The sequence below is a fragment of the Eleutherodactylus coqui genome, chromosome 5 (assembly GCF_035609145.1).
Source record: "Eleutherodactylus coqui strain aEleCoq1 chromosome 5, aEleCoq1.hap1, whole genome shotgun sequence".
Lineage (NCBI taxonomy): Eukaryota > Metazoa > Chordata > Amphibia > Anura > Eleutherodactylidae > Eleutherodactylus > Eleutherodactylus coqui.
Window position 1 is genome coordinate 105,757,199 of NC_089841.1, and position 27,040 is coordinate 105,784,238.

Sequence of the window (27,040 nt, forward strand, 5' to 3'; positions counted from 1 at the left end):
ATGCTACCTTTTTTGTCCCATTAGCAAGAATGCTGCCTTTTCTGCTCTGTACCTAATGTTGCTTTTTCCCCCAGTAATTACTAATTTAATCTTTTTCGCACCCCTAAATAATAATGTTGCCTTTTCTGCACCGTAATTTATTAATGCTGCCATTTCTACCCCGTATTTATTAATACTGCCTCTCCTACCCCATGAATTACTAATGCTGCCTTTTCTGCCCTGTAATTTATTAATGCCATCTTTTCTGTCCCCATTATTAATAATAATGCCTCTTTTTTTGCCCCTAGCCCCAAAAATAAGCAATGCATCCTCTTCTGCTAGTTTAAAAAAATAAATAAATAGCTTACCTCCCATCCACCTATCCCCCAAACTGCTCTGGACAAGTCTTATTCTCTTTCTTCTAGGTCTTTTGGGGTCAGCGTGATCACATGGTAATATTTAGACATGTGACCGGCGCTAGCCCGGCACAGATGCCAGTCACATGTCACAACACATACTATTTGACCAGTCTCAACCCCTGATGACCCAGAAGAAAGAGAATCAAACCAGTCCGGAGCAGCTTGGGAGGGCATTTATGAGAGGTGAGTATATGGCTATTTTTTTTTTCTTTTTTAAAAAACCGAAAATTGGGCCTAAGTGCTTCTCACTAGATTGTCGAACCAGTGAGAGCCAGGCAGGAGGTGAAGAGGAGGCATCCGGGGGCCTGCTGAACATAAAGGGACCATGGGGTCGGGAGCCATGAATCTGGCCCTGCTTGCAGCACTGGAGTCCTAGATTCAAATCTGACATCTGCATGGAGCTTCTATGTTCTTCTTGTGTTTCATAATAATGACCTTTCATTAACTCCATGCAGATGTTGCCCATGCTTAGATTTGAACCCAGGACATCAGCACTGCAAGGAAACAGTGCTATCCACTGAGCCACCATGCTTCTTTCTCCTTCTCCTTCTCCTTCCTGAGGTTCAGGTTTGCTGTGAACTGAACTTTTAGCAAAGTTCAAACCAAAACAAGGTTCAACTGGTTCAGTTCACTCAACACCACTGCTAATTGTAAGAAACATACTGGTATAACTAATGGCCTCCTCTTAATTCTGCCTTTGGTCTCATGCACAAAGCCATATTGTGGTTTTGTGTTGTGTTGTGTTGTGATAAGGCACACATGGAGTTTGTATGTTTTCCCCTTGTTTGCGTGGGTTTCCTTTGGGTCATTCAGTTTCCCACTATACTCCAAAAAACATACTAATAGGTGTACTCAAGCTGTAAGCCCCAATGAGGGCATCAAGTGATGTACAGCTCTGCGGAATAAGTATGCGCTATATAAATGTGTAAAATAAATAAAATAGAGGTGCCTGTACTGTACAGAGAAAATCTCCATACATCTCTGTATAAAAACCGGAGGCATTTCTCCATACTAATCCAACAGGAAAACTTATAATATATACCTTCAGATTCCATATGTACATAGCTTTATTTTGTACATAAGACACCTGATACTCCGACAGACATTGTGTCCTTAGGATGGAGCCATACAGGACTCGGTGTGCAGTCACAAGCTCCATGCCATGTACATGTAGGCTTAAAATGTTTGTGTATGCTTGAGGTAATAAAATTAAAATTTGGAGTTGGAATGTGACAGGAACCAATGTGACTATAAAGGGCCACACCATATATTGACTTTATATAAATAACATTTGAATGTTAGTATATTTACCACAGAGTGATGTCATTTTTTAAAAGTTATGTCCCCTGCTTGTCTTAAGTCCCTAAACCTATTTTTTCGTGCCATATATGTAAAGGGGTTGTCCAACTTCAAGCTCTTTTGCTGCAGGAAGCAGACAGCTCCGTACATTGCACAGTGGCATGGGTTGGTACTGTAGTCTGAGTCCTATTGAAGTTAATGTTACTCAACCTTCAGTACCAACCTGGGCCACTGTGCAGTGTATGGAGCTGTCTTCTTCCTGCAGCAAAACAGCTAGAAGTGGGTGGGACAACTCATATAAAGTTGGCTAAAGCCATGAGATGTAAATCTACCAAGTCTGGAAGTCTGTACTTTTGATCGATAATGTTAGATGTTTGATCGGAACTGCACCATGTAGCTCAAATGCAGCAATTAAAAACAGATCGTCTTCCTGTTATCGTTCATTTGTGGGAAAGTATGTGGCCAGTTAATGGCCAACAGATGAGAAAATGCTGACAATTGTATAGTTTTATGAACATGACATTTAAATATTCTGATATTTGATGCCACATCAATATTTTGCTTCCACAGAGGGAAAACCCATTTTGACACATGCCCCTATATTTCCATCAGTGCCTATCATTGGTACCCACAGCAAATCAATGGACACAAGTTTGATGGAAAGAATGGTGATTCTATCCAGCTCCCTGAAAGAGTGTTGGCAGCATTTCCTGTGAATGCCTCCTCAGATGAAGGCTGCCGATTGTTGCACTTTATTGAATACAGCAGCCAGCAGTGGTTTCTTACAGGAGGACAAGAGAGTGCATTAAATAACAAGGTATATGAAACAGTTATTAGCGGTGCTGGTTGTTCGCCCTCCTGATATGTGCTTTTTGGCGGAAGCCTGTGCTACTTTGCCTGTTTACGTTTACTTTCATGCCAGATTCATTGCATTCTTCCGGGAATCTTCCAGAAGAGCAATTGGTTACAAGTTTTATTTATAGCGATGCACTTAGCTATTGAAATGTGTGCTAAGCACATGTGTTCAACATGCTTTCTGAAAGAAAAAATGAAAATGAACAGAAACGATATTTATAACTCTATCATTTGTGCCTAGCAGATGGAAAAACACTCCTCATGCCGGACGGTTATTTTCACTTAAAGGGGTTTACCAGGATTACAAGTTATCTCCTATTCACAGGATAGGCAATAACTTGCTGGTTGGTGGGGATCTCATCACTGAGACTTCTACAAATCCCAAGAACGGGGTTCCTGTGTACCCTGTCTTCCTCACTGCAGGATTACTACACCCCCCGCAGTAAGGAGGAGACTGAATGGAGCACCGGTTGCACAAGCACACTGATGCTCCATTCACTTTCAGGGAAACTGCAAGAACTCGGGTATTTCTGATAATCCTACTAAATTGAATGGACTATCTATGTTTGATCAGCGCTCCATTATTCTGACGTCGCTGCTTCAGGAGATGTGACCACCACAGTGACAGGCAGTGGGCAACCAAAGGCCCCCGTTCTCGAGATCTATAAGGTTCTCACTGATCAGCAAGTTATCCCTTGTGGATAAGGGATAACTTGTGATCTTGGTATAACTTCTTTAAAAGCACTGTATGAAGCAGTGGATGCCCTGGTACCATTAAAGGGTTTCTGCTAAGATATATAGTTATCCCCTATCCATAGGATAGGGGATAAGTTTATGATCTTTGGAGGTCTGACTGCTGGGGCATTCACCATCCCGGAGAATGGAGGTCCCAAAGATTAAAGGTTCCTGCATGTGTACCTCCGCTCCATTCATTTTACTGGGAGTACCGGAGATTGCTACACTTGACAATTTACTTCACTGACGTTACAAGTCAGAGGGGTGGTGGCGAACAAGTCTGTCCCCACCCTAAGCATCTAGAGTGATAGCTCCTCTCCCTATACAGAAGCAAGAGGAGGAGCTTCACTCTTGATACTGCAGGCAAGGATTAGTTGGTGCCCCCGTGACTTAGAACATGTCAAACTTCAAAGTATGTCTATCCTGAAGTGCTGCAGTGTTTCAGAATAACAAAATGAAAAAAGTTTGGTACTGTGTTAGCCAGTAGAGTAAAATGTGATTCTTCCCAGAAAGAGAAACCAAGTAACCTTTTAGATATGATACCTTTTAATGGCTAATAAAAATACATTATGTTATAGTGAGCTTTTGAACCTTTCAAGATTCTTCCTCAGGCATAATGAAATAGATCCGAAGAGGCATGAATATATATATATATATATATATATATATATATATATACATACTTATGACAAGGCACAGACATGTATATGATTAATTCACACTTAAAAGGATACTACAACAGGATGGGTAGAGAAAAAAAAACATACTTAAATAGTCCACTGATAAAGATGTGAAGGTTTTATGGTCCCTGAATTAGTGTTAGGGGGTCACCAGGCCAGCAGTGTTATCTGTGCTATAGATGCCTCATACTTCCCATTCACGCATGAATCATTTTGAGGAATTTAGCCCTCTATTGAAAGTGTCAAAAGGTGTTATAAATTTATACTTCCAAATTCTTCTGTGATCTGAAATTGGGCGCATCGTGCATATGTGTCCTGGCTTTATACTGCCTGTAGTTTTTCACCTGGTGACAGATTTCCTTTAAGATTAATGGCATGTTCACAATCTTTCTCACCCCCATACATGTCAACTGATATACTGAGCATTGTCACATTGGGTCTTAACATTCGAGAATTGAAGCTCTGGTGGTTTAAAAAGTCCAAAAGTGGATTCATGAGAGCTCCTATTTGTTAGCTGGGTAGCAGGATTCACTGCCAACCACTTTTAGTACCCCCTATGGCATTCAGTTGGTGCAATTATGGATAAAGCAGCTGGGCAGTCTGAGAACTCTACTAGACAGCATCCCATTTTTGGCACCCTAGATTGGCATTCCTATGACTTGCTTAAGAGCTAAAGATTGAAAGGTTTTATAATCACATTTCACAATAGGGAATGCAGTTGACTGTTTATACAAGACAATATCCATTAAAATTATATTTTGCTTACATTTGACTAACAGTTTCATGTTTTTCTATTTGTGTGCAGATTTTATCAGTGAGTTTGAACGTTAACAGCACTTACCACTTAGCCGACAACAATGAGGTTGTGTACAGAATTAATACAGCCGGGGGCCGTATTATTCCTCACATGTCACTTTGTCTTCTATGGAACCAGGCCTCAGAAAGGTACCTTTTATAGTGATGGTCTTCTTCTATTACAGTACAACTGTTACTTTTATGAAGCATTATTGTTCATGCTTGATAATATATTTCACACACTACATAAAACCCTTGGAGGACTGTATACCACAACAATACTGGTATGTGAGTCTTAGATTACCATTTTTTCTCCATTTATGGAGAAGTCCCTGGTATTACTTCTGACCCAGATGTATTGGTTTCATCCTGAAAGGACAATTATACACTCTTTATTAACATGGATAACACAAAACTGAGAAACAGGGAATCTGACACTAAACCCTCTGATATAAAGAGACCCTAACAAAAAGCGGAGTGCTCACCCTGATGAGGGTGACCCCATATCGGGAACCTGAAGCGACCCTGACTTTCTCTAGATGACGACAGGGACGGGTGGCAAAGCTTAGATGACACACAAAATATTTAAAAAAAAACATAGAAGTGTTACAACACCCCAGATACCGTAAATCACCAAACAGACTTGGAGGTCTGAAATAGTCACACGTGTTAGCTATTCACTAACCAAGGTACCAAAAGTGTACCAAGACTTGTTGAACCATAGAAATACATCTGACAGAAGATCACACAGTGGCAGGCTACATATGTGGTTGAATTTAGAGGCAAGCATGCCTGGTATGTCAGCAGCAACATGCCACAGTGGACCAACTGACCCAGCAGTACAACAGTGGGGAAGTTAGATGAATTTCCATAATGACCATGTGGCATACCTTTGTTCGACTGTGGTTCAGCAGTTAAAGACTGACAAGGATGTCCCTGATGACCCTGGGCATGGGTCTAGTTGAGTATGTAGAATGTTCACCACCTTGTGGAATCTGTTCCCCAATGTCTAATTGCTGGGATCGCCCAAAATGGTGGATCAACCTATTACTGAGTGAATGTTCCTAATGCAATGATCGTTAAGTGTATATGTAAAGGTATGTATGTAAATGTTTTTGAAGGGTCACAAAAATGGATATATATGAAATAAAGTAGTGAGATATGGGGCTGCCATATTTCTGGGCAGCAGATAGAAAGAAATACAGTTGAGGAGCTGGAGTAGAAGTTTACTTACCAGTAAAAGTATGATGGTGCCTGTACATGCATATTTATCAAGACTAATTGCCAAGCCGCCATTGGACTTGCTACTGTTTCAATCAGAGAACACCTACAATGATGCACAATGCTGTCCATTTTATGGTGATCCATATGCGGTTACAGTGGATCAACTGCAGTGTCTACAGGAACCCTTGAGTCACTTAAAAGTGAAAGGCAAATCTGCTTATGGTTGTCATTTCATATTATAACGTATGAACTTTAATGATTAAGGACAGCATGGTTATGCAATCCAGTCCTTTCCGTGTAATTTATTAATATCCCATATTGCTAAGACACTGGTATTCCTTACAAGCTGAAGTCAACTAAAATAGTTCCTACCCTGTGGCTGTGCAAGGTCAATGACCTGCACTGTGGGAATGAGTCTGTCAACAGCGTCTTCATGCCCTCGTGTCACTGTCATCATTCAAGAAATGTATCATCTTTGCCAATTCCACAACACTTAAGGGTTATTTGTGGCAGGCACTGCTCCTACTAAATGGTATAGCAGGTGATTTCAAGGAATTTTTCAGAACAGGACATATATTTCTGCATAGAAGTCTAAAGTGTTAAGTGTTTGCAGCCGCTTATGACTTCCTTGACCATATGGACATGTTGTGTTCACAAGTACAGAACTTGTTTAAAGCGTTAATAAATCTTAACCTTTTGTTTTATAGGTGGCTATCCAATGGTGATCTCTGCCGAGTGATGTCAGACACCACGCAGTACGTGGAATGTGCCTGTACGCACATGTCCTCCTATGCCGTGTATGCTCATACTGACAAGCTCTCCTCCTACAATGAAGCCTTCTTTTGTGCTGGCTTTATATGCATTTCTGGTTGGTGGATGTACATTAATACTACAATATAGTTACATTTATTGTATTTTTTCTGACATTGGGGGAAATTTATTAAGAATGGCATTTCAACGCTGGTCTTAATAATCTTTCCGCCGGCACAGGATGTGCCTATTACATAAAGTCTCTACATCTCTCTCAAGGCTCTACATCTATTAGGCACACTTTGGCTCCTCCATGTACCTAAGCACGCCAGATCTGATCTGGCATTCTTTTCTGGTGTAATTTATGCCAGTTTCTGGTATAAATGAAACATAAATGTGTCAGTCTGGTGAGACCTGATCCTCTCCCGGCAAGCTACGTCCCCTTCTTTAAAAAGTGGTGGATATAAAGCAGACAGCAAAGAGTTGTAAAGTTTAGTGCAATACCCAACTTGCACAGAAATTTGCAACTTTTTTACACCAGTTTCATTAAAGGTTTTATGAATGTCCCCTAATATGTAAGTTTGAAATTCATCTATTAACACTCCCCTTGAAGCGAAGCAGTCAGGTGATTTATGCTGCATTATCCGAGAGCAGGATATGATAGAGGGGGAAAAGCTGAGCTCTGTGAGTTATAGGTTTACATGATTTCAGGCAGTAAGTAATAAGCAGAGTAAATCCTGCTGGGACTTAGCTTCTCTCCCTCTATCATATCCTGCTGTCAGATAGGACAACATATATCAATCATCAGACAGTTCGCTTTAAACAGTAAGGGAATACAAAGAAATGGTTTCTACCAACGTATATGTAAATGGTTTTCTACATAGCCAGCCTCAGTTATGTGCGACCAGTGCAGTCCCACAGGGCACCAGATTGTAGTGGGCGGCAGTGGGTCTTGTGAAAAATTCTATGTTCACCACTGCACAGAAGAGGAGATCTTCTGTGCAGTCTCATGAGTATGAATAAAGACTGCCGCAGTGATGTCAGCATTTAAAGGGTAACTGAACTTTTTTCCCACTTTTGATATGTCTGAGAGATATGTTAAAAGTTTTGAACAGTGGGGGTCCCGTAGCTGAGACTCTCACTGATTGCTAGAAGGAGGGGGCTGCAGCACTCACCTGAGTGCTGTGCTCCTTTGACAATAGAGGTCTATAGAGGATGTCTATAGACCTCTATGACTTCAGCTTGAGCTACCAAGAGGAGCCAGCAAGCTATGAAGTTTGAAAATGGTGCAGGTACTTTTTAAGAACTAGGACAGAATATGAAATGGGACACTGAACATAAGATCTTCTCTTTCTCTGCGAATCCACAAAGAGAGCCGCTAGCAGAAAAAAGCCCAATGTACCATCTATACTCGAGTATAAGCCTAGTTTTTTAGCACATTTTGTAATGCTGAAAAAGCCCCCCTCGGCTTATACTCGAGTGAGGTAAAAAAAAACAAAAAACGCAATACTCACCTCCCAGCCTGCGTCTGTGTCCCCGGCAAGATGGACTTCCCGGCAGTGCGGCAAGCTGCTTGAGAATTCTACCTGCTCAGCTTTGAATTCCCCTGCCGTCAGCGCTGTGTAGGTAAACGCTGTGATTGGATCAAGCGCCAGCCAATCACAGCCGGCACTCGATCATTCACAGCCATTTAGTGGATGACATCACTGAATGGCTGTGATTGGTTTATCGAGCGCCGGCTGTGATTGTCTGGCACTCGATCCAATCACAGCCCAAGGCCAGCACTGGTTTTGTGCTTGCATAAAATGATCTGGTGGAAGTTGGAATTGGTATCAGAGTGAATTGACACGTTCTATAATACACTGTCTCAGTTCTATCTCTCAGATAGGATGAACATGTTTATGGCAGAATTCTAACTTTAAAAAAGGCACAAATTTTTGTGCTTGTTATGTTGTTCTGGCTACTTTTGCAAAAAGGTGGGCAGAGCTTTTTGGGAGATTCACTATAATTTATGCCTGAAACTGGCTTAAATTATAGCCCAAAACTATGACAAGTTGGACCTGCCATAGAGTACAGAAAGTGGCGCATGCCCAGCCCACTTCTACTCTGTCGTCACTTATCTAAGATTGGTGTATAAAACATCGCTCCTTTAGATAAATGTGACCTATTGTGTTTTACATTCTACAAAAAATGGAGAAAGGCCTGTTCTATAACATACAGACTCATGTGCTCCTATGAGGTACGTGGTGATATACAGAGCAGAATGCTCCAAAACAGGTGGAATACATGGTGTGTGCCAACTTTATTGCGTGTTTTAGACACCAGAAAGGAATGTACAAAAGTATGGCGATTAAGATGAACACCTAAGGGCTTGTTCCCACTAGCGCTAGAGAGTTCTGTTCAGTTTTTGGAACAGAGAAATGGAATTAAATGTTTCTACTGCACTATTTGTTTCTTTTGAAAAGCAGAAGTGAAAGGGAACGGAATTAAACTGAAATATTTCAGTTTCTGTAAAAAACAACAAATCATTGAAATCAATGGGGAACAAAACAGAAACGTTTAATTCTGTTTGGTTTCCTTTTCTCTGCTCCAAAAATGAAACAAGTGAATGAAAATCTCTAACTTTAGTGGAAACAAGTCCTAATGTGATTAGTGAGTTGTTCCAAAGTTATCATTCCATATGTGATATTTTCAGCAATTCTGTGGCATCCGAATTCAAACATCTTTTGGATTCGCCTCAGTATTTATCATAAAACCCCTGCTAGTTTAAAGTAATATCTGGTACTGTAGCACTGTATGTTAAAAGCATCCAAGAGATTGCAATATGAAGTTAGAAATGCTGTGGAATACTTAAAACACCATAAACACAGCCGTACTTCCACATATAAGAAACATACTTGACAACATTTTCTAAATGTTTGTATGACTCGCACCGTTCCAGCTTGGAATGTCTCAAAATCTACCAGATATGTTCCTGTTAACGCAATCTGGTGAAAATTTAGACTTTTGGAAAGCATTAATACAACCATCAATAATATAAAGCATTATTGTTGGGCTGGGATATGTTATTGTTGAGTCTGTACACTGGCTGCTAATAGGTTTTAGTAGTGTGTCTAGTACTAGGTGTCTAGTAGTGGTTCTAATTTAAAGGGATTACTGAGCTTTTAAAAATTGATGGCCTATCCTCAGGACAGATCATCAATATCTGGTCAGTGGGGTCCACCACCCAAAACCCCTCCCGATCAGCTGATTGTAGGCTCACGGCACTCGTCCAAGTGCTGAAGCCTCTTCAATGTTTACATCTGAGCACAAATCTGTTCATACTCAGACCCCCATATTATTAATACTGGCCATTCTGAGTACTACCGGCTTGTCCCATTCACTGCATAGAGGAATATGTCAATATTGGAAGGTTTTTCTCAACATCAGAATCGATGGAACAGAGTTATATTGGTCTGAAATAATTGGATCATCCCAATAGATGCAAAGACATAGACAGAAGAATTGTCTTCACAAATATAGCCTCAGTTTGCCATCCATCATTTGAGATCAACCAACATTCGAGATCAACAACCAGAAGGATTGTTGATCTCAAATGTTGATCCAGGGATTACTTTGCCATTATGGAGTCGGGAAGGATTTATTTGCTCCAGAATGAGAGTAAATTGGCTTCTGCCCACTGTTTTTTTTCCCTTCCTCTGGATAAACAAGGGGGTATGGAAACAGGCTGAACTAGATGGACATTTGTCTTTTTTCAACCTAGCATAATATGTATAATTTGATATTAATATTATTAAATGATCCCTATTATTTTGTTTCTCGTACTGTGCACAAATTGCTATAATCCTGATTTGTGACCTGGAAATTAGCTGTGGTTGTGGAGCCAGATGTTTGGTCACTAACAGATGCCTGGCTCTCAAGGCGTTGTGTTTCAGCATTTCTGAGAAGTTCCAGAGACGTCATTGTATACAAGAGAACAACAGATATTTAGAATACTTGCAACATACATCCTAACATGATAGGAAAGTTCTGTCATTGGCCAGACTACTCTTCTTAATAGAGGAGATTGAGGTGTATATATAGAACATGAAGTATATTTTATGAGAAAGTAGTAACTCATTGATAAAAGTGGACTAAGTCAATTTATGAATCTGAATAGAAAGTGTTGGCAATAGGAAGCTTAGTAATATTAACTGCCCATACTAATATTAGATCAATTGTGGCTATCAAGTAACATTCTTAAAGGGAACCTGTTGAACATGGTGACTTGTCTGAAGATATCATGTTATAGAACAGTAGTTGCTAAACAGATATAAAAGTTTGTGCAAAAATAGTTATGTCCAACCTGGACATAAATACATACACTTTATTAATGCAGATAACACAAAAATGTAAAAAGTAATCACAAAACAGTGAAATGGGAAATTTAACCCTTAACCCTCTGATACGAGGAGAAACTACCTAAAAGCGGAGCGGAACCTGTGACTACTCTGAATTTCCTAAGATGGTGATGGTGAATACTGGCAAAGAATAGATGACACTCAATGTATAATAAACCACATGCGAATATGGAAAAAGATGATCAAACACACCTGATACATCAGTAAATAACCAACAGATTGAGAGGCGTAACGTGAAGCTCCTGGGCCCTAATGCAAAACCTGTAACAGGGCCTCCAACTATAATGCTTTACTCATAGTACTGGGTTCCCTATATGGAGAAGAGAGGCCTTATGGGCCCCCTAAGGATCCTGGGCCCAGGTGCAACCGCATCCCCTATAATTATGCCCCTGAGCAGATTTAGCTTTACTGAGATGCAGATCAAGACCAGGAGCTATCAACAAGACCAGAAACTGCTTCTAACAAAGAGCATAACTGTTCAAAGAGACAAAAAAGGTGGATAGGCTTAGAAACCAATCCAATCCTATTGTAATCAAAATTCAAAAACGCTCTTGCCATAAGCAATAACTAAAAATTGGATCCCTTTAAAATATAAGTTTCATTGAACAACACAATGATTGCACATAGAAATGAAAATATTGAAATGCCCAGTATATGCTGCAGACATATATATTTAGTATTGTGGTTTATTACTAACCACATTGTCAACGCTATCCCATATTCTGATAGCTGTCAGTCTATGGATATAGTTATATTTGCATTTGTTATTCAGCAGGTCAGTATTGGAGGGGATGATAAAATGGTCAAAAAAATAAACAGGGCACGCGTTCCCTATAGAGAGCAATATCACCAAATACGTTTTCCTAGCTGGAGGTACAGGGAAGCCTCCAGAGGAGTGTTTATAGCAGTGGTGGCAAACCTCTGGCACACGTGCCAGAGGTGGTATGCAGAGCCCTCCCATGCGCTGCTGTCGACTGCTCACCAAATTAGTGATTACCAGCAGGGGTGCAGCGGCTCCCCTGCCGGTATTCACTTAGTGGCGGTGATCCCGGCGCACTCTGTGACTTCAGTGTGCACCTGGGATCCTCCTCCCCTGACATTTCCTCTTAGGTTCTGCAAGAGCAGAGGGACAAGATGACCGGCAGCACACTGAGGTCAGTGTACACTTGGGATCAGCGCCAGCAGCAGTGCCAAGCAGAGGAGCAGCGGCGCTTTCATAAGGAGGAGGGGGTAAGTATATGGGTCTCAGGGGGGCACTATTACTACTGGGGCCGCTAGGGGATGTCACTACTGAGGACCGCTTTTGAGATGTCACTATTACTACTGGGGGCCACTATGGGGGGGGGGGGTCACTATTACTACTGGGGCCGCTGTGGGATGTCACTATTACCACTTGGGCCATTGTGGGATGTCACTATTACCGTTGGGACCGCTCTGGGGGGTCACTATTACCACTGGTGCCACTGTGGGGGGGTCATTGTTACCGCTGGTGCCACTGTGGGGGTCACTGTGGGGGTCACTGTTACCACTGAGGCCGCTGTGGATGTCACTTTTACCTCTGGGGTATGTTAATACATGGCGGAAATACTGCAAAATGTCTTCATCAGAAATTTCTGTGGCAAATTCTGCAGCATTTCGGCATTCAAAAAGCAGTCAATATCTGCACGCTGTCTATTTTGAAACAGCCCTGTCCTTTTTAGAACGATGGAGGTAAAATCATACATCGTGATAAGCCAAAGTGTTGGCACTTTGCATTAAATAAATGGGTTTTGGGTTGCAGTTTGGGCACTTGGTCTCTAAATGGTTCACCATCACTGGTCTATAGCAACCGACTAAATGATCTGATTGTCAGAACCTGCTACACCATCCCCCAGTGTTTAACATGGAGGGGAGCTGCATGACTGTCTAGCTATATGTGAGTGATAGCAATAACCCAAAGGGTTACTAACATGGGATAGCAATGCCTGCAGTCTAATACTGATATTAAAATGTAGAACAGAGCTGCCCCAACATGTTTCACCACCTAAGTGGCATCTTCATGGGGGAGAGAGAGAGCGCCCCCGAATCTTTTCACCCGAGTAGGCAGTTACTCAAAAAAAAACATGATGCTCGATCGAGTAATTGTCCTAAACGAGCACGTTCGTTCATCTCTAACAGAGAAGTGTCCACATTGGTGTCTATCACTGAAGTGTCAGATAGCATGCGCTGGCTGGCATGAGGATCTTGTGGGCCAAGGCTGACGCTGTGATCTCACCCTGGTCCTGATCCTCAATTGCGTCTGGTGAGCCGTGACAAGATTCAGTATAACTTGTATTTTATTTATTGAAACTCCTGCTCTTTTTATGTTTGGGCGGACTTATCAGGGATTGACAGCCTTCTCTCCATGACTATGCCTGCAGACAAAGCTGTCAATCACTATTTGGGACTGCCCACTGGACTTGTTATTTAAATCCCTGATCTATGCTATGATTACATCGGTAAAAGCTGCTGTATACTGATTCTATCCACACAAAACTGGATATCAATCTGGTTAGATCATTCTGCTCTTGTCTATTCTGCATACAGATAGAACTATATGTAATAGGTTCCCTTTAAGATAGAACTTTATTCAGACCCCCAAAAATACATCTTTAGATGTATATGTGTGTACAAGTCGCCCTCTGGACTAAGTGACGTTTCTAGTGAAGAGGACCATATGGATCCTTGTCAGCCAACATACAACAAGATATTTACAATCTATTTAGAATTATGATAAAATTACGCCCCCTTTCCAAATACCACTTCTCAGGCACCAATATTTGTTCTTTTTATCCACAGGGTTCACCTTGGCCATCCTCTCCCAGTTATTCTGTACAAGGTCTTCCATGTTTGCAGCAAAGCTTCTCACTCACATGATGGTGGCTTGTTTAGGAACGCAGGTAAGAAGACACCCCCATCAAGTAATGCCGTGGCAAAGCTGAACTATTTAAATCAACTGTGGTCTCAGATTTGTAAAGTTACTGTACTCTATATGTACATGAAAATGAATTTTACTCAAAGTAGAGGCCGAATTGTGCCCTATGGTTACAACAGCGGAGGCTGAAAATAGTAAATATGGGATTTATAGTATCAGACTAGCCAGGCCAGATGTATTCCGTTTGGTATTGAGCACCAAGGGTTGTAAACTGTTTAAGGTCTACAAGTTCCTACCATGTTGGGAAGAAAAGTGGATTTACTTGTATTAGAGATGAGCGAACTTACTCGGTTTGGATGTTTTTGGACTCGAGCACCGCTTTTTCCGAGTAACTGACTACTCGGAGAAAAAGATTCGGGGGCGCCGGGGGGTGGCGTGGTGGAGCGGGGGGTAGCAGTGGGGAACAGTTACTCGGAAAAAGTGGTGCTCGAGTCCAAAAACACCCGAACCGAGTACGTTCGCTCATCTCTAACTTGGATATATAAGTAGTATTTATCATCAGGGGAATATTTGACTACACTTTTTTTTGGCAGCTTTTCTTCCCTTCTCCAGTTTAAAGGTGGGACCATGTTGCACAATGTTGATAAATTTGTTGCCTCTTCAAATATTTTTAGCTACTGAAGCAAGATTGCAACAAACTTTGTGACTTTTCAAAAAGTAAGGTCATAAATGTCTCTAAAAACTTCACTCTACTCACACCACACCCCTTTTCTAGATGATGCTGTAAAGTAAAATGGCATAAAGGGGTTTTCCAGGAAACATACTATTGGTGGCCTTTCCTCAGGATAGCTCATCAATAGTTGATCGGTTGGAATCCACTGCTTGGGACCCTAGCCGATCAGCTGATTGTGCGCTCTCTGACAGCGCTGCAAATAAATCAGGGTTGGTGTACTGGCTGGTGCTTGTAATTGCAGGGGCATCTCTCAGCCAGTGCTCTGACCCCTGTAGTGGCCGGCGCTTGTAATTGCAGGCGCACCTCTCTTTGAAATCAATGGAAGCAGTGCCTGCAATTACAAGCGCCGGGCACTATACATGGGTTCAAGCAACATCTTCTGATCCGACCCCAGTGCATTTGCGGTGTTAGCAGGCACACAATCAGCTGATCGGTCAGGGTTGCAAGTGGTTGACTCCAGTTGATCAACTATTTATGACTTATCCTAAGGATAGGTCGTATTTTCCCAGGAAAATCCTAATTTAACTTCACATTGTTACCTTTTTGTTCAGGTTGGAATAGTTGGGCAGATTTACTATTGAAAATGTAACACTTTTCCAGTGCAAACTTTGCCAGATAACTGTCATATATGCTTTGCACCACTTTTAGTATGTGTTTTAGACACTTTTGGCCACTTTTTCACTACGTCCGAGAAAGGGGCATTCCTTCTTGGAAAAGGGTGGCATGGCCAAAGTGTGACATTGTATGCCAAAAACTGTCACAACTTTTGGTGGAAGCTAAGCCAACTCATAGGTGGTATAAAGTTAGACTAGACAGCTTAATGGCAGCTTCACACACATACACAGTGTAAATGCAGCATTTACAGTACAAGCTATGTGGAGGAGGTTTCTATTTTACATGGAGCAGAAAATTTCTGCAACAAATCTGCAGCATTTTTGGAAAACGTTGAGGACTCTAAATCTGTGTTATGCCTATTTATACTGCAGATGTTAACCTTAGAGATACTAGGGGTAAAACCTGCAGTAGAGCCGCACAAAAGATGTGGCCAAATCTGCACCGTTCAGGTGTGGATTTGGTCACTGCAGATTACCGGTGTGTTTTCTGTGGGTTTTCCATTGCAGAAATCCTACAGTGCATGCACTAGATGTGGAGGTACCCCAAAAGTGTGACAGATTTATCATTAACCTGAGCCACTGTGATAAATCGGACACACTTTAGGACTATAAAGTGTAGCTATCAGTTGTCGGCTAACATATAGTTATTTTTTAATGCTTTTATTCTTCTGCCAAGCTCTTTTTTTTAACAACGTCTTCTTGGATATGATGTTTTTCCTGAATGCTATTATAGCCTTGTAGGCTTCCTATGGAAACACAAAACAAAATAACCTATTTTTGTCATAGATAACCCTGGCAGACCGTATCAAGAAACTTTAAATAGCAGAATAATTTTCACTCTTCCTGTTTATACATATGAAGCATTTCACATATACAGTGCATTGTGTGCAGATGTGCTAAAATAAATTGGATATTTGTGGAAACTAATAAATATTTAACCCTTTCCAATCCACTGTCTGACCTCTGAAGACATTATGATTTAAGGCTATATAGCTCCAATGTTGGAAGACATCTGTCGGGGTACTCTTAGGCCTTAGGCGGGCGTTTTTTCGCGCGATTTGCGGATCGCATGACGGATGCGCATCCGCAAATCGCGTGACCGGTGCCTGAAAATCTGCTCCTAGCCGCGTTTCATTAGAAACGGGCCGGAGCTGTCCAGCGCATTGAATTCAATGGAGCCGGCAATACAGCGGCTCCATTGAAAGCAATGCGCTGCGGGCGAGTGTGGGATGAATTGTCGGGAAGGGCTTAAATATATAAGCCCTTCCCTGCAATTCATCCAGAAAAGTGTTAAAATAAAAAATATATATATACTCATCTGCTTATATATTTAAGCCCTTCCTGAAAATTCATCCCGCGCACGCCGGCAGCCCATTGCTTTCAATGGAGCCGGCTGTATTGCCGGCTCCATTGAATTCAATGGGCAAACATCGTTCTTCTCTGCCACAGCTATTACAGCTGTGGCAGAGGAGAATGATTTGTCTACTATATGTTCTCAATGGGTTCGGCGCTGCTGCCGCCGGCCCCATTGAGCGCATATAGAGAAGAGAACAGGAATCGCAGATAGGTGCGATCTGCGATTTCTGTTTTATAATTTATCGGACGAGTGCATAAAAAGCGCTCATGTGTCCGATACCATTGCAAAGCAATGGTTTTATAAAACCGCCGGACGCATGCGCATGCGCAAATCGCGCGAAAAAACGCCCGTCTGACTAAGGCCTTACTGTATATTGCCAGCCTCTCTACTGTCAGAGCCTATCCAACGTGTCACCTCATGCAGTACTGGCTTTAGCCAGCATATAGTGCCATTGTATAACAGCAGAAAAAGAGTAAGCCCCCCTAGGAATACTAATTGGATTTGATAGGGTTAAAGGCTTATGGACACCTTTGAGGGGCAATTTGTTTTCACTGAAATGTATTTATTTTAGGCTACCAATCATTTTTGCAATAGGGTTTCATCAAAAGTTTTTTACCATTTATCTTCTGCAGCTTCTACATATCTCTGTATATAGACAGTCTAAAGGCCCTTTTACATGGGCTGACAGTTGTTTCAGCAATTGCGCAAGTGCTGACGTCACTGCTGAGGTCGTTAGCACTCAGGCAGTGCTTTCAAACTGAAAGTCTTACCGGCGGCTCGCTGGCTTCTCATCTGCTTCTCGCTCCCACCTCAGCACCTCCTATGGGAAGCACTGTGCAGGGAGCTTTCACAGAACACAAGAAGCCAGCGAGTGCTAATGAGGTTGTTTACACTGACAGAAAAGTCAGCTTAAACAACCGCTAACGATAATTGAGCGAAAGTTTCACTTTCACACTGAACGATTGCCGCTCTTTTGAACGAACTTTGAGCGATAATCGTTGTGTGTAAAAGGGCCTTAACCCTTTCCAATCCAATTTGTATCCTGGTTTTCCTAGGGGGCTTACTCTTTTTCTGCCATTATACAACGGCCCTATCTGCTGGCTAAAGCCAGTACTGCATGAGGTAATACGTTGGATAGGCTCAGACAGCAGAGTGGCTGGCAATATACAGTAAGAGAACTCCGACGGACGTCTTCCAACATCGGAGCTGTACAGCCTTAAATCATATAATGTCTTCAGAGGTCAGACAGTGGATTGGAAAGGGTTAAGTCTCTTCTAATGAGAATGTTCAGGACAAGAGAGGGTAAACAGAAGCTAAGCTGTTAGTCCTGCTTCAGCATCTCCGATTCTCACTTAGACTGCAGTGTCTACATACAGTGATATGTAGAAGCTGCAGAAGACAAACTCGGCAACATTTTTATTTGAACCGTATTGCAAAAATGATTGTCAGGCAAAATCCATGCATTTATGAGAAAAAATTGTACCCAAACATATCCATAGATTTTAAATTGCAGTTTACTGTCTCTAGAATAAAAAAAATATATACTTTAATTTAGTGTTTCAGCCATAAAAAGTGAAGGCATGTTACTGAGATATACTATAACTTGCTGATTGTTGGGCTCCAACTGACCCATCCAAAGAATGAAGGGCCCAATGACCATTTGGCATTTTTCTGCAGTGTTCTGCTCCTGCCAAGTGAATGGGACTGTGTAGATACACCTTCATAGCAACTTGAAGGCCACTTTTTTCAAGCAATTGATATAGCTCCCACTGATGTGACCTCCATTGATCAACAATTGATAACATATCCCAGAGATATGCCGTCACTTGATAGTTGAAATATCCAAGATGTACATAAAACCATATACAAAAAGGTCCCAATTTTATTCTGGTTTTGTACTGAATACAGGTATTTCGGAGCTTGAGGATGGCCAACTAATGTAATAAATGTAATTGCCAGACTGCTATACCCAGAGAAATTGTTTAGCTCAGAAAAAAGATGGCTGAGAGATGACCTAATAACTATGTATAAATATATCAGCGGATAATACAGAGATCCCTCCCATCATCTATTTATACCCAGGACTGTGACTGTAACAAGGGGGCGTCTACCACATCTAGAGGAAAGAAGGTTACTACATCAACATAGAAGGGGTTCTTTACTGTAAGAGCAGTGAGACTACGGAACTCTCTGCCCGTGGTGATGACAAACTCACTAAAACAGTTTAAGAGGGGCGTTGACGTCTTTCTTGAGCGATACAATATTATATGTTCTAGTCACTATTTACTTCAGAAGGCTTGTTCATGCAGATACGTATTCTGATTGGCAGATTTGGAGTCAAGAATACATTTTTTTCCCTAAGATGAGAAAAATCAGCTTCTACCTCAAGTTTTTTTTTTGCCTTCCTCTATTGGAGGATAAGAAGCTGAGCAGGATGGATGGCTGTCTTCATTCTGCCATAGAAACTGTTACTGTGTATTCCCACGATTAGTGTGATGACTGTTGCATCTGTAATCATGCCCTTACCCCACTGGGTTACATACATTTCTGCTGATCATAATGATGATATCAGCCTATTATGATGCATGTAGCAGGCTGTGAATTACATCTATTGTTCTGATTTCAATACGCAATGTGAATTTTCGAGTTGTTAGTTGGACACAGGTGCTACCTCGGAAACCTCACTGATGTCTAGCTCTTTGTCCTTCATTTGTCTGCCAAGTTCTGCACTTCCCATAGTATCTGTCAGCAGATCTTCACGTTCCTCCTCTGCATGGCAGGCTACATTTATCTCTGGGATTCCCAGGATGATATGTGATCTATGGTTCCAAAGTAAAAGCACTGCAGACTATTGCATTCCACAGTGAGCTAACAAGGTCCTCGTGTTCCTTCTTACACTCTGGGACAAAGCTGGTGTTTAGGAAGTCACTGGTCCAAATCCGAAAACACGGCGGAGTGCAGCAATTGTAGTCCAAGAACAGTTTAGTGAGCCGGATCTTTCAGGTATGTTTTGCTACAGGCAGGAAACACTTAATACAAACTTGCACAACATATGTGTGTACAAATTGATCTGTACTGTTCCAGCGAAACAAAGAATATAAATCACACTTGGATTATGTGCAAAGCACGCAGCGTAAGCAGAATTAGCTCTAAATACTTCCAGTAGATTAACCATTTCTTCAGGAATTAAAGGGAACCTGCCACCTTACTCATATGCATAATGTAATACCAACCCAACCAAACCTCTCATGCCATACACAGATTTGTATTATTAAACTAGTATATAGGAACAAGGACGTGTGATAACAAACAATAGTGATAGGTTATACATACCGTCATCTCACAATGGACAACGTATACATTTAATATATCAAAACTGCCCTGAGGAGGCATCACCAGCCGGGGACCCATTAGTATAACAAGCCCCAACTGCCGAATGCCCCGCCAGGGGAAATAAAACTAAGACGGGAAAACTTGTAAACTACCCTGTTTCCCCGTGTGTAAGACCGGGTCTTATATTAATTTTTGATCCAAAATATCTATTTTTTACATGCATATCTGTCTGGACATTATTGAAAAATCTTGCTAGGGCTTATTTGTTGGGGTAAGTTTTATTTTCAGGGAAACGGGGTAGAAGGGGTAATTCGGAAAGCTAAGAGGGAAGGAAAAGAAGGTAGAGAGAGTAAAGAAAGGAAAATGGTGTCCTGAAAGACCTGCTCATGTTTAGCAAACGTTTATGCCTCCTTCACAGTACTGTATAACATCAACCCAACAAAGGAGGGAGAGTCATGGAAGTCCAATCATACCGACCAGGTGGAATAAAAGCCTGTGAGATCGGTGTCAAGGTTGGATCATCTGAGTTCTTCCAGATGTTGTAAGGAGTCCATAGCTTCAACCCAGGTTATCTTGGGGTTAGTCCCATTTTGCTTCCAGTATCTAGGAATAATTTGGTGCATTGCCATTAGGAAGTGCATTTTTTAAATTTTGTAATTGAGTTCGGCAACATGGTCAGCAGAGCAATTTCTGGTGTAATGCCAAGTGGAGATTGGCTTATGGCTTTGTAGAGTCTAGAGATTTCCCGGCAAAGGGGAGCTATAAGTGGACACTCCCACCATAACACATTGCTACCTTTTTAATGCTACTTATTTGCAATCCATCTTTTAGTTCAAGCATGTGTCCTCACAACAGTGCTTTACTGTCGGCCAGTTGTACTGAGCGCCAGTTGGCAAAGCATGTCAGTTGGCATTCACTCTCTGCCGTTCACACACAGCAGATGATTGACTGTGTGAAGATGAATATACAACAATCATTAGTTGGCTGCATATCTCACTGTTCATGCGGGAAGATGTGCAGCCAACCAGTGAGCATTTTCATGCTAGCAAAAAAGTCAAGATCGTACACTGATTCATCATTTGATCATTGTCCATTTTACAAAATCTGATGATTGTGACAACATTCATCCCCATAATTGGGCCATTTAGAAGGCCCTTTAGCCTAGACCCAGAGCTAACTCTCTCCCGGGCCAATGTTTAATAGTCTTTAACCTCAGTTTCACCCTTTTAGGCTGTGATCACATTGCATTTTTGGCTTCTATTTAATGTATACAGTAGGAAAAGCTCCCAATGCAGGCTTTAAATACAGGCTGTAATGGATGCCCACCAGTGGCATGTGTCACCCATAGTCTATAATGGCATCTGTTTAACGTATACGTCATTAGTTATTCAATAGCTTTTTATGATGTATCTGTTAAATGAATGTCAGTATAGCATATGGGTGACATATGTCACTGTTAGGAATCTGTTTAACACATCCATCACCTGTCAGCTATATTAGCATTCATTCACAGGAAAAATTGCAAGTTTATAAGTGCAGTATCGGTCCGCGTTTCTAAGAACAATATTGCACTATATTAACAATATTTACCCTGTGTAAATACAGCCTAATGGATATGTCATGAGAAGCTATGGATCTATACATATATCGGATGCCTGTAACGGATGTCATGCTGTGGCATCCATCACCCATAGGCTACTATGTTAAAGAGTAGAGATGAGCGAACTTACTCGTTTAGGGCGTTTTTGCACTCGAGCACCGCTTTTTCCGAGTAACTGACTACTCGGACGAAAAGATTCGGGGGGGCGGCGTGGTGGAGCGGGGGGTAGCAGTGGGGAACAGGGGGGAGCTCTCTCTCCCCCCGGTGCCCCTCGAATCTTTTCGCCCGAGTAGTCGGTTACTCGGAAAAAGCGGTGCTCGAGTGCAAAAACGCCCTAAACGAGTACGTTCGCTCATCTCTATTAAAGAGGTTGTGCTAAATTATGAAGCTATAAGGATAGGGGATAACAATTTGATTATGTAATTGAAATGTATGGAGATGCGGTGTGCATATGCAAATGCTATTTCATTTATGCTGTGACCTTCGGGCCCTCTGGTCTCAAGATCGATGAGGGTCCCAGCAGGCATTCCCCAACCAATCATAAAATTCTATTCTAGTAGAGAATAGCTTTATAACTTTGTCCAACACCCCTTCCTGCTCCAGGACGTACATTTACGTCGTGGAGCATCGGGGTATATATACAGTGAGGTTGCGGGGCGACCTCTCTGCATACAGCACCGACGTCAGCTGTTTACTACAGTTGACACCTGCGGGCATTACCCGCGATCAATCCTGACAGTGGCATTTAAATCCCCAGAACAATGTTCGGGGGTCCTGCACGGCCCCCCCCATGATGAGATCGGGGGAGCCGTACAGGTGTCATGGCAGCCGGGGGGCTTTTGAAAGGCCCCGGGGCTGCCTTGAGAGACTGCCTATCAAGCCATCCCCGTGGGGTGGCTTGATAGACTGCCTGTAAAATGGCAGTATGATGTAATGCTATAGCATTACGTCATACTGCAGGAGTGATCAAAGCATCGCTGGTTGTAGACCCCCAGGGGGACTTTAAAGTAAAGTTAAAAAAAATCAATAAAGTTTTATTGTAAAAAAAAAGTTACAAAAGTTTGAATCACCCCCCTTTTGCCATATCGATTATTAAAAAATCTAAATCATAAAATAAAAATACATATTTGGTATCGCCGCGTTTGTAAAAGTCCGATCTATCAAAGTAGTGCATTATTTTTCCCGCACGGTGAACGTCGTCCGAAAAAAAAATTAAGAACGCCAGAAATGCACTTTTTCATTCACCCTGTCTTCCAGAAAAACGCAATAAAAAGCGATTAAAAAGTCGTATATATTCCAAAATGATACGATCGTAAACTACAGGACATCCCGCAAAAAATGAGCCCTTGCTCAATTACGTCGACGGAAAAATAAAAAAGTTATTGCGCGCGCAAGATGACGGCAGAAAATAATTGAAAAAAATTAAATGTCTTTAAAAAAAAAAAGTAGTATAGTAAAAAAAAAAAACTATACAAGTTTGGTATCGTAGCAATCGTACTGACTCATAGAATAAAGTTATCATGTCATTTTTGTTGCAGTTTGTGCGCTGTAAAAACAAAACACACTGAAAGATGGCGGAATGTCGGGTTTTTTTTCATTTTACTCCACTTATAATTTTTTAAAAAGTTTTTCAGTACAATATAGGGTACTTTAAATAGCACCATTAAAAACTACAACTCGTCCCGCAAAAAACAGGCCTTCATACAGCGACGTCGATGGATAAATTTATAACTTTTTTAAAGGGGGGAGAAAAAAACTAAAATGGAAAAAAAAAGGGCCGCGTCATGAAGGGGTTAAAGTAAAGAATATAGTCATGTACTAGACTTCATGGCCTGAAATAATGTACTATGCTATACTATGCCATGTTATTTGGTGATTCATTCTAGTACTCACTCTGATTGTGACATATTTCTTAAGTGATATAATAGAAATCTGGTTGACACATCAAGAATTACATATTTTTCAGCTCTTGCTAAACATCCATTAGTTCTGCATCACAACTTCAGGGTCTAATCTGAGCGATTGTACAGAACATGCCGTAGATTTGTATGGATTCCATGCTTTGTAGTATTTTACTATCTCTCCCAAACACACGCTGTTCTGCGGCAAGGTTGGTAGATAATGTATAGTTCTTATGTCCAAATACCAATTGTTTTGTGCTCCTTATCATAGGAGCAGTCGTCTGGTGATATGGTGTTCATTCTCTCTTGTAGCTCTTGTAGACTATGCTAGAGTATTGACGTATCTGATGATTCTCAGTCACTATTAAGAAGGAGTACATCTGCAATACCTACAGTATACACTGATAAGGGACGTGTCATAGAAAGCATACAGTACTATCGGATGGGCATATTCATGATCTCACTGTTCACAGTGGCCATCTGTATAGATTAAACCACCAATTACACTAAATCACAAGTAAGCTCCTACTGTAGAGTAAATTGCAGAACTTATCAGAAAGGCAGAAAACTGAGATAAAGTTTTCATTCTGGTTAGAAATACATTTCTGCAAAAAGGTTTCCAGGATTAGGAAAACATAGCTGCTGTCTGCAAGTAAGGTCTCATGTCCATGACTACGTTTTCACAGCGTATCATGTGTGCGTTGCACGGATGTATGATAAGCGGAGAATGGAGTCAATGAAAGTCAATGGACTTTCACTGATCCATGCACATGTGCGTGTGGACACTGTGTATCGACGTGCAAGAGAAATAAATTGCAGCATGCTCTATTTCTCTGCATTCGTACGCAGCGTGAACCCTATATAATTGTATAGGCTGTCCATATGCAACACATTGAGTATGGGCAGCATTTCCATACACATCTCCTGTCTGAACACGTGAGCGTGTGATTTGAGGGCATGCGCAGGAACATGCAGGATCATCTTTGCATGCCTTATAGTAGCTAAGTAACTACTATAGACCTATGCAGGCACAGCGGGACACCGCCACTATCTCTCACTGAACAATACAGCTGTTTTGCATAAGCAAACAGCTGTAGTGTGAATTAACAGCGGGACACAGGCAGCGAGAATCTTATCAGCTCCGCCGGCTGTGATAACAGCCAGCTGCACTGATAACAGCTGATCGCTCAATTCAAAAAGACTTGAAGTAAGCGATCAACGACTCGTGCACGAAAACTGCATGATGTCCCTGCATTTAGACAGAACGAGAATTGCTCAAAAGATTCTTTTAGCGAATTTTGAGCGATTCTCGTTGTGTCTAAATCAGCCTTAACTCCTTCAAAGTGGATTATTTATTTAGCACCAGAACTTTATCTTTATTGCATTGTGCAATCTCGTGTTCTTGAAGAACAACATTTTTACATGTCTTCTTTCATTTTACCGCTGGCACCAGTAGAACTGATGGTTGGGAGGCAGTGGGTTGGTGTGACATCAGTGGTCCCAGAAGGCTCCCTCCTTGTTTTCCGCAGACTGCCATTTATGTATTCATGATGCAAATCTGTATTAATAGCATCGCAATACCCTACGCAGGTTCTCTGAAGCCTGAGAAAACAAGAGCTGGCCGGAGCACGGAGAGGGGAAATCAAAAGTAAACAGTGTTGTGAGAAACTAGTAGAAGAGGAAACACTCGGCCCCTGCGATCCATCAGTTTTATCAGATATCCACCCCATTTTCAGTTTCTATACCGTTGCCAAGTTCCAATCAGTTGACGGAGTTCACTGTGCATCTCCTCAGGGGCTCCTTATTCACTTTATCCATTACGTCAGCGACACCCTCTAATGGCCAAGATCATGTTTGTCCAAGTTCCTTATATAATGGATTGCAAAACCTATTACACAACTATTGTTTGTCTTGGAGGAAATGTGTTTATAGAGAAAGTACAAGTAAGGTTGAGGCTTTGTTGTTTTACAGCAGCTGGCCTTGTATGTAAAAGTGTATGGAATCAGGTGCGTTTTACAGGGTGTTATCTGTGTGTTTTTACAGCAGGCGGTGCTAATGGACGCCTAAATCATCAGGGTTGTATATTTTGGCCATTTTAGTAGAGTTCAATCCAGTACAGTAATAGCTTTTGTACTGAGCATAAATATCATTAGTAATGTCATTGTTAGGCCGAGTGCACATGGCCGGGTTGGACTCCAATGTGGGATCCCGCAGCGGAATCCGACCCCTTGCGGACCCCTGCTTACCTGTCCGCAGTGTTCTTCATCTGTAATACGGATGTGCCGACCGGTGCACATGCTCAGTACTGAAGACGTCTCGCCGTCATTAGGCAATGTTTACATATTCCGCGGCCCATCCGTAGTGACAGCTGCGGACGGGCCATGGATCGAATGGCTTCCATTGACAGAATCCGCGCCAAAATAGAGCATGCTGTAATTTTACCTCCGCAAGCGGAAAATCGCAATTGATTTCCGCTTGTGCGCAGAGAAAAGCGATTTTCTATAGCATGCTTTTGGCAAGTATTTGCTGCGGAATCCGGAGGCGGACACCCGCTGAGAGTTCCTCAATGCAAATACGCCCATGTGCATTGGGCCTTAATACGAGGAGTCAAATTTGTCAAAATTTGAGCTCCGACAGGTTTGGAGTGTTGCAGTATATAGACAATCTGCTTGCATCACAATATCCTTCATTTTATGTTTTATGTGCAATACGTAGTACGGAAATGCCCTATCCTAGCCAAAGTATTTGGGCACCCCTATCAATAGAATGGATCATGTTTTATTATTATGTCACATGTCCTAAGATGCAGATACTTTGAGGTGTCAGCCATAGTTTGTAATGGGAACTACACACTGTTGGATACATGGGTTATGCCGCTGCACACAAGCCGTCCATCACAAAGCATAATGCAGTGGCCTGTCTACAGTGGTGCAAGGGGTGAACAATGGATGAACTTTCTATAGCGTGATGAATCATACTTCTCCATCTTCAAATCAGATGGGCATACCTGAGTGTGGAGGATGTCTGGGAATTTTTTTTTGAGTGTGTTGTGCCAACAGTTAAAGGGCTATCCCCCCTGACTTGATTAATTTTCTAGTCAGATTCTCAGTCTGTGTTATGCTATTACATGGATCTACGACAAAAAAAACAGGCTAGAGGGAGATACAGACACTCCTATCATAGTTACTGATGATCATCACACAGCTGCTGGCACACATTCATAACAGAGGAGATCACAGCTCATCCTCCTGACTGTATACATATGGACTGTATCTTAAGTATGTGTATATAGAAACTAATAGTAATTAAATTGTCCATCCTGCAGGCAAAAATGGTATAGTTCAGCTAATACATTGCTGATGCATCTTGGGACTTATTTAAAGTGAAAGTAAAAAACTCTCAGCCTCAAGAAGGTGTTTGATAAGTATCAGACAGGGGGCTATAAGAAGGGTTAGTAGCTTCAACATACGGAG

At 41.7% G+C, this 27,040-nt stretch overlaps 1 protein-coding gene across 1 annotated transcript in view; it reads left to right on the forward strand.

Annotated features, from left to right (window-relative positions):
* Positions 1-27,040, forward strand: part of ADGRV1 (adhesion G protein-coupled receptor V1) — a 400,714-nt gene that overhangs the window by 232,585 nt on the left and 141,089 nt on the right. Inside the window, exons 79-82 of the mRNA XM_066604894.1 lie at positions 2,268-2,514; positions 4,773-4,912; positions 6,694-6,854; positions 13,954-14,054. Of these exons, the coding sequence (XP_066460991.1) occupies positions 2,268-2,514; positions 4,773-4,912; positions 6,694-6,854; positions 13,954-14,054 (649 nt within the window). The remainder of the gene's footprint in view (positions 1-2,267; positions 2,515-4,772; positions 4,913-6,693; positions 6,855-13,953; positions 14,055-27,040) is intronic.